The sequence below is a fragment of the Tachypleus tridentatus genome, chromosome 9 (assembly GCF_004210375.1).
Source record: "Tachypleus tridentatus isolate NWPU-2018 chromosome 9, ASM421037v1, whole genome shotgun sequence".
In the NCBI taxonomy this organism is placed as follows: Eukaryota; Metazoa; Arthropoda; class Merostomata; order Xiphosura; family Limulidae; genus Tachypleus; species Tachypleus tridentatus.
Window position 1 is genome coordinate 66,723,481 of NC_134833.1, and position 14,162 is coordinate 66,737,642.

The window sequence follows — 14,162 nt, forward strand, 5'->3', positions numbered from 1 at the left end:
TCATAGCAACTGAACTACACAACAAACGATTTATAAGCAGTTAAGTACGCAAACATGCGAATTGTCGTTTCTAAAAATACTGAGTTAAACAATCGCACTTTACAACTATCTAAATCATAGCTCTTGTATTAAATCTAAATAAAAGAATCGTACATATCTAACAATCCCATTATATGCTTGTAGATATGTCAAACTCTCTAAGATCAGAAATAAAAACATGGATTATAAGATAAATTACATTTATACAAATAAAGATTATCTCATAAAATTACCTCAGCATAATACATACCCAGTATTGTAAATTTTAGCTATTTTATCTACAACATCTTGAAACAAAGTCTTTGATTGGCTGTCTCCTAACATAGCTGCTGCTTTTGCAGTGGCTAAGGCCTGAGTTGTTTCACCTATATAAATACACACGAGTTAGTCAAACAATAATTTAACACAGGCAGATGGAAATGTTAGGAAGTAACAAACCACAAGCCACGCCCAGCTGAAAGTCATAATTTTAAGTAATTTCAGCTCAAGTCAAGCCAAGTTTCGTGTTATTTTTGTTCAAGGTATTCACAAAATGATACACAAATACCGCCTGCATTAGCCGTTTCTAATTTTGAACTGATAGATTAGCGAGAAAGCTGCTACTAAACAGCACAAACCGCCAACTCTTGGGCTCCTCTAATCAAATAGGGGACTTGACTATCATCAAATGCAAGACACAATTTTGTGGAAATGGGACAAGAACCATAGACCCTCGAATTTACATGCTGGCACGTCACTTTAAGTAACAGAGACTATATAACATTACACCACTGTGGGATAAACTGGTGTTTAGTGTACGATGTTTCTCTTAAAATTATTTGACAAATAAGGTTTGTTTGTTTGTTTTGAATTTCGCGCAAAGTTACACGAGTACTATCTAGGAAACGCAACTAGTCATCACCACCCATCGCCAACTCTTGGGCTATTCTTTTACCAACGAATAGTGAGATTGACTGAATATTATAAAGCCCCCACGGCTGAAGGGGCGAGCATGATTGACGTAACGGTGATTCGAATCTGCGACCCTCAGATTATAAGTTTAGCACTCTAACCACCTGGCCATGCCGGGCCGACAAATAATGAATTATTCTTTAGTACGAAGTTTTTTCACATAAACAGTGTTATCAAGTGGAACACAAGAAGGGTACATGCTTTAAATACATAAATTATTTTTAATAATGCTGCTGCGGTATCATATAGTTCGACATGAATCAACAAACACCTACTAATCAGAGTACGGTGTTGTACTTAGGTTTAAAGTAAAGTGAAAACACGGATTTACTATAAATGAAATACGTTTATGTAGGCAACATTTTGTCATATACATACACCTTCCCTTTGTGGATAATTGCCATCTTTGACTAAGATCGAGATATTTTTCTTAATCGAACTCTCCATAAAGCGACGTTATAAAAGAATGAATTTTTAAAATTGTGGTATCCAGAAGTATAAAATCAAATGCATTCATTAGTTGCTATTTAACTTATTTTCCGTTTTCCCTTCATAGTTATATTAACGTTTTTTAAAACTCTACCCTGAAATATTAACAAAACGTTTTGTTCACTAATAACGAAGCGCGTATACTCGTGCTTTGCGTACAAAAGGAATTTAAACATTAAGCCTAATTTTTGATTTTTAGACGCCTTTTGGAACCTACATATAGATGTAATGGAAGTATGTTATTGAAATTTATAAGGTAAAGAATTAACTTAATATATTTCCTTTCGTTTTTTTATTTTACTGAAGTAATTATACTTAAAGTTAATGTTATAAACGTGTTAGTTTTGCATTCGTATAAATCAATGCGCATTAAACTTCGTTCAATTTTTCATTCAAATAAATATAAAAAAGTATCACAATACAATTAGCCAAGTAGAATATTATGTTTACAAGCGAGCGAGCATACATATACTTATGGACTGATACACGTTTTAATTACACAAATAAAGAGCTAAGAATTATCTGAGTGTTCACCTTGTTAATAAAACATTTCGAGACCGTTCATTGTAAAGAAATATATCCTTGAGTTGAAATTTCTTTAAGTTACTTATTTAAAACACGCGAACATGTCTTGATATCAATCATATCAGTAAACGTAAGAAATCAAATAAATTTTTAGTTATCACTGAATCAGCTTTTGATTAAAAGCGTACAAACTTTTGACCTTTCAGTAATGAAATAAAGATGTACAACTTATTGCAGGTTTTTAATTCAGTCTTCAAATTTTTCAGACAGGCAGATCGATATACCTTCATTCAACATTGTGAAAACGTTCGTCTTTAGTTTTTCAAACTCTTCTGGGGACAATGATGCAACAGGATTAACGGTAACTGTTTGGTTAATACTGGAGCAGGATACGCCGCCACACACTTTTACAACAGCCGTGACACTGGACGTGACATGAGAATCTGAAAAGAAGTTTAACTGATTTTGAATGTCATAAATGATTGCAGTATAACAGTTATTCTCACCTAAATTCAGATCGAATAAATGTGGAATGTGATTAAACAATTAAGATGGCAGTACTATTTCACATGGAGCAACTGTTTTTACCAAATGAATAAGTAAAAAAATAAAATATATTACGTTAATGCAGAATTACATCGTGTACAATTTTCACAATTTTTAATTCACGGTCATTATAATTAATATCAAAACGTGACTAAAGTCACAATGGCTTGTTTTGAATTTCGCGAAAAGCTACATGAGGGCTATCTGCGCTAGCCGTCCCTAATTTAACAATGCATGACTAGAAGGAAGGCAGCTAGTAATCACCACCCACCGCCAACTCTTGGGCTACTCTTTTACCAACGAATAGTGGGATTGACCGTACATTCTAACGTTCACGCGGCTGTAAAAGCGAGCACATTTAGTGTGACTGGGATTCGATTCCGTCATCTTTAGATAATTAGTCGAGTGCCTCAACCACCATGCCGGGCCAGAAGCCACAATGAATGAATGTTAAGCATTAAATGCAAATTTATTTTTATTGTTTGTTTCTTTAGTAGCAAAGCTACGTTGGTCTATCTGCTGCTCCACTGCAGTGATTTTAGCGCTGGTCCTACCGGTGAACATTTCTTTTTATGTTTTTCAGACGGTTTGCCAAAACCTGTAGGTTCACTATTCACCAGTATTCAATCTTCACATGCTTTTGAATATATAAAACAAGGTATTCGTTCGAATAAAAAAAAAGTTTAAGATTCTATATTGGGTGGGCCATTCTAAACGTGTACAATGCTAATTCCAAACTTGTTACTATGTTAGAGATTTCTTTTCTCAAAAGATGAAATTGAAAATATAAATTGTGACATAATGGCTGTGATCCCACACTATTATTTATAAACTTAAATTAATTTGGGTGAATAAATAGTGAGTTGAAATACCTAAACATTCTGCAAATATTAACTATTTTTACATTTCATTTATATGTTCTCTATCAATTATATAATTCACGAATTAAAATTGTATGCCAAATTTATTTCTACCTCCTGGAAGAATAACATTTTCAATAAAAGGTGGCGTTCCAGTAAATATTTTCACTGGAGTGCCCGGATCTTCATCACCAAGTTGATATGAAATAGTGTATTTCAGAGGATAGTCTTGGGGATTGTCTTTCCATCCTTTAGTGGCGTTCATACTGAAAGGTGTTTGTAATGCAACTCCAGATTGTGGCTTTACCTGTGTATATTATAACAACATTATTTTAATTTTTGAATGTAAAAAAATCTTAACTTATAAGAATGGTCTTATGAGCTCGTAACATACATCATGTACAGCAGTCATTAATTTTATTATTTATAATAATATTTTAATAACAAAACACGCGTTCTTTATAGAATAATACCATATTTAAATATATACGTAGGTCTACAAGTACTTTTGTACATATTAAGACGTTCAGTACTTTAAGGAATATGTACATAGGCCTGCAAGCACTTTTATAAGTACGGAGGCCTACAAAACTTTGTACATACGTTAGCCTACAAATATTTTATATATACATACGTAAACCTACAAGTACTTAACACATACGTAAGTCTACAAATACTTCATAATGAACATAAATTTTGTAGTTCATTTACAAATGTATTTTAAAAATAATACCAGAAAACTCCCTCCAGATGGAGGTTGGTCTGTCTCTACAATAATGTCGGCACGACCTTGTTCTCCCCCATTCACTGGTTCTGCTATTAAAGCAAACTTATAACGAGCACCACCCATAAGTCCACCCCATTCATCATTGGTAGCTGGGATCAGTAAAGGAAATGGACGTTTGATCATCGGACTAGAGTAATTTCTTGGTTCGAAAGAAGGTGTTAGTCCATCAAGAGAAGTTGTAGCAAATTCTAAAAGGAGAAAAAATTATTATTATTATTTTGTTTTGGTATTATTTCTGCCATTCCTTATTTCTTCGTAAAAACAAATGAACAAGTAACTTCAAATGGCTTAAAACAATCTTTCTTGCCGACTTATCAAATTAAACATATATTTTTACACCTAGGATGGATACATCCAACTAGTTCAACACGCAATTTGACGTTTCAGATAAATAGTACTAAGCACTTGAACTCCAATAAGAATTTTGCCATCAATATTGCATAATTTCATATTTCTGATCGAAAACTAATATATTATATTAAAATATTAAGTGACTGCTTAGGATATACTATAAATTAGGAAGCTAGAGGGAGCTGCGGATTTTAATAAAAAAGGTTTAATAAGATAAACCTAGAATAACTAGAAACTTCTAACTTATTTTATTAGGGTGTGAGGTAAAGTGCTCTAGCACATTCAAAACTAGATTATAATTACGAGATAATTGTAAAGTGTGGAGCGTGATTTCAGCATAGAGAATAAACCAGTTAATGTTTTATCTATCACCATTACTTTCTAGAAGTTGATTTGCTTTATATTAGTGAACGCACTCGTACTGTAGGTCTACAATATTCTATAAATATTCAAACTTGTAAAAACATGTATGAAGAAATAAATGAACTGATTCCTCACTAGGTAGACTGGATTTAGAGTATTTCCTCTAGATAATTCGAAAAAGAACACATCAAAGAAAGTGCTAATATACTGCTACAATATTTTAAGCGTTGGTATCGCTTTATATAAGGAAATAAATTATACTTTCCAGTGAATACATATGTATGTGTTTTTTTGTAGCAAAGCCACATTGAACTATCTGTGGTGTCCACTGAGACGTTTCAAACCCCTCATTTTAGCGTTGTAAATACGAAGACTTACCACTGTCCCAACGGGGGACATGAATACATATAAAATATTAAACATTTTTAGTATGTTCAACGAAAAAGAGTTATTTCAGATAGATTGAATGAGGCGCTTGTAAAGAATTAAACAAATTAATGCATTCTCTAAGTAATATCAGACATTTTGATGCTTTTAAACATTTCAAGTAGATTTAATCATATACTTCAATATTCTTTATTTACTCAGAATTATCACAAAATGAATAATAAATCTTATTGCATTATTGAGCTAATTTTGTTCTGATAAAAATAGTAAAATGTTGTGATAAGTTTCTATATCAATTTTAATTATTTTTCAAAATTTCTTAGTGAACATGGTGAATGGCTAAAGTCTTGACCTTTAATTTTTAGTTATTATATTTTGAAATTTTCACGACTACACAAGTTATAAAATAAATATAACAATTTTATTGCTTATAGCAAAAATGGGCCTTTAAAAAGTAACATATATTGTATTTTTAATCCATTGTTTACGTAAATTGTGGTAATTGAATACAAAATTCCAGTTTATTAACAAAATGATAAATTGGTTGATCAGGTTAGTAGCACTGGAATTTAGTTTTTAAATTAATTCACTTATAAATCTGTTCCATTGTCGAGTTTTTTATGACATAAAAACTAGTTAAATTGATAGTTGCTACTGTTTCACTTCAAACTGTTATGTTACTAATATGAATAAATCCCGCCATGGCCAAGCGTGTTAAGGCATGCGACTCATAATCTGAGGGTCGCGGGTTCGCGACCGAGTAGCGCCAAACATGCTCGCCCTCCCAGCCTTGGGGGCGTTATGTGACGGTCAATCCCACTATTCGTTGGTAAAAGAGTAGCCCAAGAGTTGGCGGTGGGTGGTGATGACTAGCTGCCTTCCCTCTAGTCTTACACTACTAAATTAGGGACGGCTAGCACAGATAGCCCTCGAGTAGCTTTGTGCGAAATTCCAAAACAAACAAACCCTCTTGTCTTACACTGCTAAATTAGGGACGGCTAACACAGGTAGCCCTCGTGTAGCTTTGTGCGAAATTCAAAAACAAACTAATCTGAATTTCACTTATTTATTTTGTTTGTTAAATTTTGAGCAAAGCGGCTCGAGGGCTATCTGTGTTAGCAGTCCCTAATTTTAAAGTGATAGAACAAAGGAAAGCAGTAGCGGGACTAGCCATTCCCCTTTTTATATTTAAAAAAAAATTGTGACATTTTTTAAAGTGTGTTATTAACACTGGGAAGGCAGCTAGTTAACACCACCCGTCGCCAGCTCGAATAGTGAGCTTAATTATCACCTTATAAATGCCCCTACGATTGAAAGGGCGAGTAGGTTTGGCAAAGGGATTCGGTCCCGTGATCCGCAGATTGTGAGTCGAGCGTTCTAACCGCCAGGCTCATCTGAATTCTGACTGCTCTTATTGGTGTAAAACTCCTAATATCCTAGACATGTAGAAGTAAGTATTTTAGAATTTGTTAAACAGTGTATCCCCACTGTTCTGAGAGTTCTATGTTGTAGATATCTACTCTCCTAGGGTACATTTTACCATTCTCTTTATTGATCCTGAGAATATTTCGCTCTTTCAGATGTAAAGAACGACCTTATTTAATTTGTGTCTGAGTTTTGAAATTGTATACACGTGTTTATACATTCGAAATCATATATAAACAGCTGTTGCGTAGGCTACTTTCTAATAAGATTACGAAACGAAAATTTATTAAATTTGTCTTACCTTTTTCAACTACGTTCTCCCACCATATTTTTACATTGACGTCAGAAGTGACGTACCCATTGATTATTAGCCTTTCTGTGGGACTGACGAGTCCAACCTTGGATCTCTTCACATGGACAAGAGGCAAATTACCCGGTCGGACGGTCACACGAGATTGTGTCTTAGTTTGGAACGGACTTCTTGTGATCTTGAAGGTTACGTTGTAGCTGTAAAACAGAAATAAGCAAATTATATTTTCTGATGTTGAACAGAAGTGTTAGAGGGAAGCACGAGAGATGGGGCAAGATTCTGTTGTTTCCCTGTGTATAAACAAACGAGTATAAAATATGAGGGCAACATTCTGTTGTTTCTCTGTATGTAAACAGACGAGAATAAGAGATGAGGGCAATATTCTATTGTTTTATTATATCTGTAAAACTGATGATAATATGTCAGGGGCTGTGGTGAAGCGGAACATATGTTACCTCAAATGCGAGTTTAATTAACAGGATAATCGTCTTTTATTTTCCCTTCCTTAATGGTTCAGCGGCAAGTTTACAAACTTACAATCCAAAAATTTGTGTTATGATACATGTTGTAGGAAGTGCACGAGTTTTGTGTACATAAAATTATGTAGCTTTGTTTTTGAAAAACAACGAATTTAAAATCGTCTTTATCTTGAGATGTAATACTCGTTTCTCATTTCAACACAATACATTGACATACTGTATTTTACTGAAAAACACACACACGTATACATATATATGTATATAAATGTGTGTGTGTATTTAGACACATTTGAAAAATTAAGAAAATTCGATTTGTTTTGTGATTGGAGTTCTAACCACTAAGTGATTAGGTTTCTATTTTTGTATACTTTTACCTGGGACGTATTTTTTAAAATTAATATATAATTTATTAAACGAGAGGGCTGTAACCACAACAACGTAGAACATTTCTAAAGATAAAACATTAAACATCTATTGTTTCTCTACTTTCTTTATTTCATTACGACTACACCGAAACCTAATAAAATTGTCACTTTGTTATTGTTGTTTTCACTTTGACCTTAAATGTCATTTTCGATATATTAACAGGTCCTTGACGAATCAGTGGAGACATTTTTTGTTGGAAGAAGAAACAAAAGAAAACTACCCGATTCAGGTTTTCTTAACTTGAACTGAAAATTTTTGGACATTTTTATTGGCTTAAAGGAAGGCATTTTCCGCACTCTTTTAGTGTGCGAAAGAAATTTGAAGTGGTAAGGTAACTGACATCTGTCAGCACATCATGAACGTAACAACCAAACACATGAAGCATGGATGTTTCCAAACGACAGGTAATGGTATTCTGGAACCGTTTAGAACTACCTTGCTTGATATTGTACGGCAAAGAGAGCACAATGTTATACCTATAGCTGCTCATCCTACTGCTGGCTATTGTGATGACTCGACCTTCCCTACCAAAATTACAGATAAAGTCGTTTGTATCTAAATTGAAAGCTAAATATAAAAGGGTGATAGCAGAAGCATTAGAAGGTTGGCAATTGGTTAATTAATGATGCTGAGAACGTGGCTTTATTGATATAAACTGAATTTGCTCTCAACGGGTAGACTTCAGTACTAGCTTGTATGGAGATTTGAGAATGTTGTATTTAACTTAAAAATTTATTAATAAACAGATAAAAGGTTGCCTCAAAAATATGTGTCAGAAACTACCCTCTTTGGGAGTTTTTGGACCGATTCTAACATTCAATAAATTGTAGAGTAAAGATACACTTTGGCTCCTGACGGATGTGTTAAAATAGTTTAAATAACATTTTAGGACCAACCTTTCAGGATCTAAAAATCCAGTCGGAACAATTAGTGTATTTTCATTGGTTACTACAGTTGTGTTAAAACAAAACGTTGGCGCCATCTGTTGACTGCATGACCACTCAACCAAAACATTTTCCTGGATGGCTGTCGTAGGATCGACATTCTGGTATGGGGTACCCTCTAGTACGAAGTATGGTGTTTGGTCTCCTACAATGAGGCTTTCAGGATCTATCCAAGGACTAAGTGAAGGTTTCTTAACAAAAAATGAACTACTAGCGTCCACTCGTAAAGTGTTGCTCCTATTCACGGAGACTGCAAAAATATGCAATAATTTAATTACGGCATTAATAAGAAGAAAATAAATAATTATAATTAGTTAAATCTTAAATTAGTGGAAGTTTAGTTACCTACTTTAGTATTCTCATTATTAAAAGTGTACTAACCACTAACGTTGGCGAAAAACTACATTTTATCAAAAATCTATTGACAAGAAAGTAAAAATGTTATATCAAAGTGAATCACTAATTTGGTGTGAAAGAAATCGATAATTGCGCCACAAGTAAATTTTATTTGGTTTAACCAACATAGTATATTTATTTCAGCCATAAATCTGTTACACAAAATAAACTTCGGACATTTAAAGAGTAATTTAAAATATAATGGATAATATTTAAAAGCAAACTTTAAAGAAAATTGATTTTTGAAAGAGAAACTGTTTATTAATGTTTGTCGTTACTTACGAAACACAAAAATGTTTAGCGTTTATACCACTTTTGTCATCTTTAATTTAAAACATTATGCTTTCTCGTTTCAGCAATATTTAAATAACGTCAATATTATATTCAGTTTAAAAGGAGATTATTTATAAATAAGTATTTTATTTAAAAATCATCATTTCAGCTTAATTAAAAATTAAAACTACTAAGCCTATAAAATTAATAGTAATTCATTATTTTTTCATGAAGAGGGAAGAAAATGAAATAAGTTACAAAAATAAGCTTCTTGGCTATTTTATTGATAAATGTGTATGAAAATAACAAAGCTACCACCCCTCGATCATTAGAATATAACGATCCTAAAAGTTGGTTATATTGTGTTTCCCTGCAGTGGACAATATACTGTTAAGAATCATTTTTACCTAAAGTAAAACGCTTATAAATTATTTATCAATTCATGTATCCAAGAAATTAGAACTTATCCATCGTTGTTAATTAACAGTTAGAACTTATCCATTGTTGTTAATTAACAATTCGAAAGGTTGAAAGTTTAATCCAAAATTCGTGTTTTAAGAGGGTAAGCTGATATCAATGAACACCAGTTGATGAGACTAAAATGTTCTAAAAGTCATGTCTGATCCAAAAAAGTTCTGAATTTTCTTCTTCTGACAGATGTTTGCTCCGGTTTTTTGGGGACTTCACAATAAACAGAAAATTCTATACATTCTAACGCGGATAAATAGATTAACTTACCTATATAATAAGTTAACCTCGACTTAATCATGTTTTTGTGTTAAATTGTTATATCCCTCAAGCGTCATTTATGTTGTAGAATATTACTGTTGAGATAACTCTTTTAAACGGCATTTCCATTGTGAGATACAATATTTTATACGTCAATGTTTGTTGTAGATTATAATTCTATAAAAGTTATTCCTGTTGTGAGATTAACCGACCAATCACTCTGAATCTTTGAATACTGTTTATTCCGAAAATAGTGACATCTTTTGTGTCGATAAAATACTAGTTTATTTTTTATTGTACGTACAACGCTTGATATAGGCGAGACACTTACTTATTTACGATTTATTAACAAGTGACATATAAAGCAGTGTGTTCAACATACTGAGACGCTTATATTCTGTTCACATTTGAACCACGTATAGGTTAGAATTGATTAATAAATCACCATTTCAGTCATTTTGTTTATTTTACGGTGAATTACGTCACTTTTCATTAGATATTAGCACTGCAGTTTCATAAGTATCGCTTAAGTACAGTACTTTTGTTCATATTATAATTTTTACCGTTAACCAATCAAACTTCACTCTTTAAAGGTTACATTGTGATCCTTAGTTTGTGATCGTAGGGTCCTTCATTCTTTTAAGCAGACTATTTTCCCTGCACGAAGTTACACTCGTCCACAACAGTTATGTTGTTTCTTTTACCATTACTCAGGTTTTCGTCAACCCAAGTTTCATTTACCAGTAACGGCAAAGGCAGTGTTCTTTCGATTACTTTTACTCAGGTTTTCGCTAATCCTAGTTATACTTGTGTTGTTTCAATTACCGTTATTCAAGTTTTCGCCAATCCTACTTGCACTTACCAGAAACAGAAATAGCGTATTGTTTACCAGCAACCAAATTTTCACTGGTAATTTTTGCGCTGTTTCCTGAGTAAGCTGCTAAACTGAAATCAGTGCTATCAGTTGACCACGTGAACTGTAAAGAAATAAAATATAAACATTTTTTTTCTATGTCGTTGAAAACTACATTATAGGAATATTATTACACAAGTGGTGAATCTCTTTAAATATGATCTTTGTTTAGTTCGTGATGACGAGACACTTGAAGTAAAAATGTATTCTCAAGATGGCTGGTATGGATATTAACACGTTAATCTTTAGTTTCTGAACCAGATATTACCAATTTTTTCCATAGAGAAATACCGAAATAATAATAAAAACATTGTAGGATTTATTTCATTATGTGTGGTGTCCCATTAACAGCGTAAAGTAATCCTGTCTTAGTATTAATAAGCATGATTCAAACAAATCTTAAGTACAGCACTGACGGATACAATGGAAACTGGTTGATTTCTTTACAAAGAGAACGATTAAACTGTGTTATAAACTGGTTGTTTGTTGTTAAGCATATATCTGTAAAAATATATCTGTGCTGTTATAATCAAGTGTATCGAAATCAGTTTTTTAGCATTAGAAGTCTTGCCGTTTCTCCACTAGGGGCTAACACTGTTTGGGAATAAAATGTTAAGTTTATTAATGGTTGCTATACCCAAGCAGCCTTAAACTTAAATCAAGATTCTCTATCAACTTTGACCTGAAACAAGGACGGTGCTAAATTACTCCAAAATGTTCCCTAGGCTCCCCTGTAGTCCCCACACTCAACGAACAACGGTTATTATTAATGCTGATTAAGTTGCTGTGTCCACAAACTGTAGAGTGTCCTACCTACTTCAGCCTCCTTACGGGGAGGAGGCTAGTGCCACCTCTGCCCTAAACTAATATACAAAAAACAAATTAACATCATACATTATTTCGTCTCTTCACAAGTAGTATACAGAGTGTGATATATATCAATAGAACGTTTAATTTTATAAACAATACAACAAGGAGTTTTAGACGTTTCGTTTGTCAATAGCCATTGAAAGTTGCGACAATTTGTTTAATCTATAATAAACCTGAAAGAAAGAAAAAATATTTATTTGTTTTATTTCGCTCACAGCCATGCGAAGGTTAGCTTGCGTTAACCGTTCGTCATTTCAAAATGACACACTAGAGAGTTAGTTTAATGAATATTGGAATTGACTGGAGCATTATAACATCTTTACGGGTGAAAGAGCGAACTATTCGATAACGGAATTCGAACACATGGCTCGCAGATTGCGACTTGAGACCTCATAAACACCACATCATGCTAGACCTATAACATTAAGTAATTGGATCTGTCATTAATTCTAGCCCCCATTATTAGCTGGCAAGGAAACATTACCAAAACTTAAATTACTGCTTAAGGAGCTTCGCAGCTATTGAGTGTGTTTCTAGGTGTATCATTAAACACAAAATTACTCAATGGACTATCTGTGCAGTGCCCATCAGGGGATCGAAACCTAGTTTTTGGTTTTGAAAATCTTTAGACTTACCGCTAAGCCACTAGGAGCAATCCTTGAAAGAAACATCTTATTAACCAATAATTAATAATCAACAGATAATTATATGAGTATTTTGTTCAAGTCAACAAATTTACAACCAATAGATACCGAAATTTCAAGCAAGAATAAAAGGAAAATATTTAAAACCTATTAGCGGCCTATTTGTATGTGTAAACAAAATCATTCATCAAACCTTACCTGAAATTCCGACGTTGCAGTGTCCACGTCTGCGCAGACATCAACAGATACAGAAAAGATGATATCATCGTTAGAGTCCACAAATTTAGGGCCTAAAAGTGTAAGAGCCAGTGGCTTCGTTGTACGCTTCACTTTATGAACGGCAGGGAGAAAAGTTTCTGTTCCCAGACGATTCTTCGCCGTGAATATTATGATGTAATCGATGTCGTTCTTTAACTAGAAGTAACGAAAAGAGTGATAAACCATATCTACTCTCTCTCTTGTAAGTGTAAATAGTGACAGTTACATGTAATGATAAACCATATCTACAGTCTCTCTCTTGTAAGTGTAAATAGTGACATTTAATGATAAACCATATCCACTCTCTCTCTTGTAAGTGTAAATAGTGACATTTAATGATAAACCATATCCACTCTCTCTCTCTTGTAAGTGTAAATAGTGACATTTAATGATAAACCATATCCACTCTCTCTCTCTTGTAAGTGTAAATAGTGACATTTAATGATAAACCATATCCACTCTCTCTCTCTTGTAAGTGTAAATAGTGACAGTTAATGATAAACCATATCCACTCTCTCTCTCTTGTGTGTAAATAGTGACAGTTAATGATAAACCATATCCACTCTCTCTCTCTTGTAAGTGTAAATAGTGACAGTTAATGATAAACCATATCCACTCTCTCTCTTGTAAGTGTAAATAGTGACATTAAACCATAATGATAAACCATATCCACTCTCTCTCTTGTAAGTGTAAATAGTGACATTTAATGATAAACCATATCCACTCTCTCTCTCTTGTAAGTGTAAATAGTGACATTTAATGATAAACCATATCCACTCTCTCTCTCTTGTAAGTGTAAATAGTGACATTTAATGATAAACCATATCCACTCTCTCTCTCTTGTAAGTGTAAATAGTGACAGTTAATGATAAACCATATCCACTCTCTCTCTCTCTTGTGAGTGTAAATAGTGACATTTAATGATAAACCATATCCACTCTCTCTCTCTCTTGTAAGTGTAAAGTGACATTTAATGATAAACCATATCCACTCTCTCTCTCTTGTAAGTGTAAATAGTGACAGTTAATGATAAACCATATCCACTCTCTCTCTCTTGTAAGTGTAAATAGTGACAGTTAATGATAAACCATATCCACTCTCTCTCTCTTGTGAGTGTAAATAGTGACATTTAATGATAAACCATATCCACTCTCTCTCTCTTGTAAGTGTAAAGAGTGACAGCCAATGATAAACCAT

At 33.2% G+C, this 14,162-nt stretch overlaps 1 protein-coding gene across 2 annotated transcripts in view; it reads right to left on the bottom strand.

Annotated features, from left to right (window-relative positions):
- The window catches only part of LOC143225368 (uncharacterized), a 102,003-nt gene that overhangs the window by 51,633 nt on the left and 36,208 nt on the right, over positions 1–14,162 (bottom strand). For both annotated transcript variants that reach the window (XM_076454630.1, XM_076454631.1), the window contains 8 exons: positions 12,906–13,121; positions 11,143–11,257; positions 8,835–9,132; positions 7,025–7,230; positions 4,144–4,385; positions 3,525–3,717; positions 2,289–2,447; positions 290–404 (listed from right to left, as the gene is read on the bottom strand). In XM_076454630.1, the coding sequence (XP_076310745.1) occupies positions 290–404; positions 2,289–2,447; positions 3,525–3,717; positions 4,144–4,385; positions 7,025–7,230; positions 8,835–9,132; positions 11,143–11,257; positions 12,906–13,121 (1,544 nt within the window). The remainder of the gene's footprint in view (positions 1–289; positions 405–2,288; positions 2,448–3,524; positions 3,718–4,143; positions 4,386–7,024; positions 7,231–8,834; positions 9,133–11,142; positions 11,258–12,905; positions 13,122–14,162) is intronic.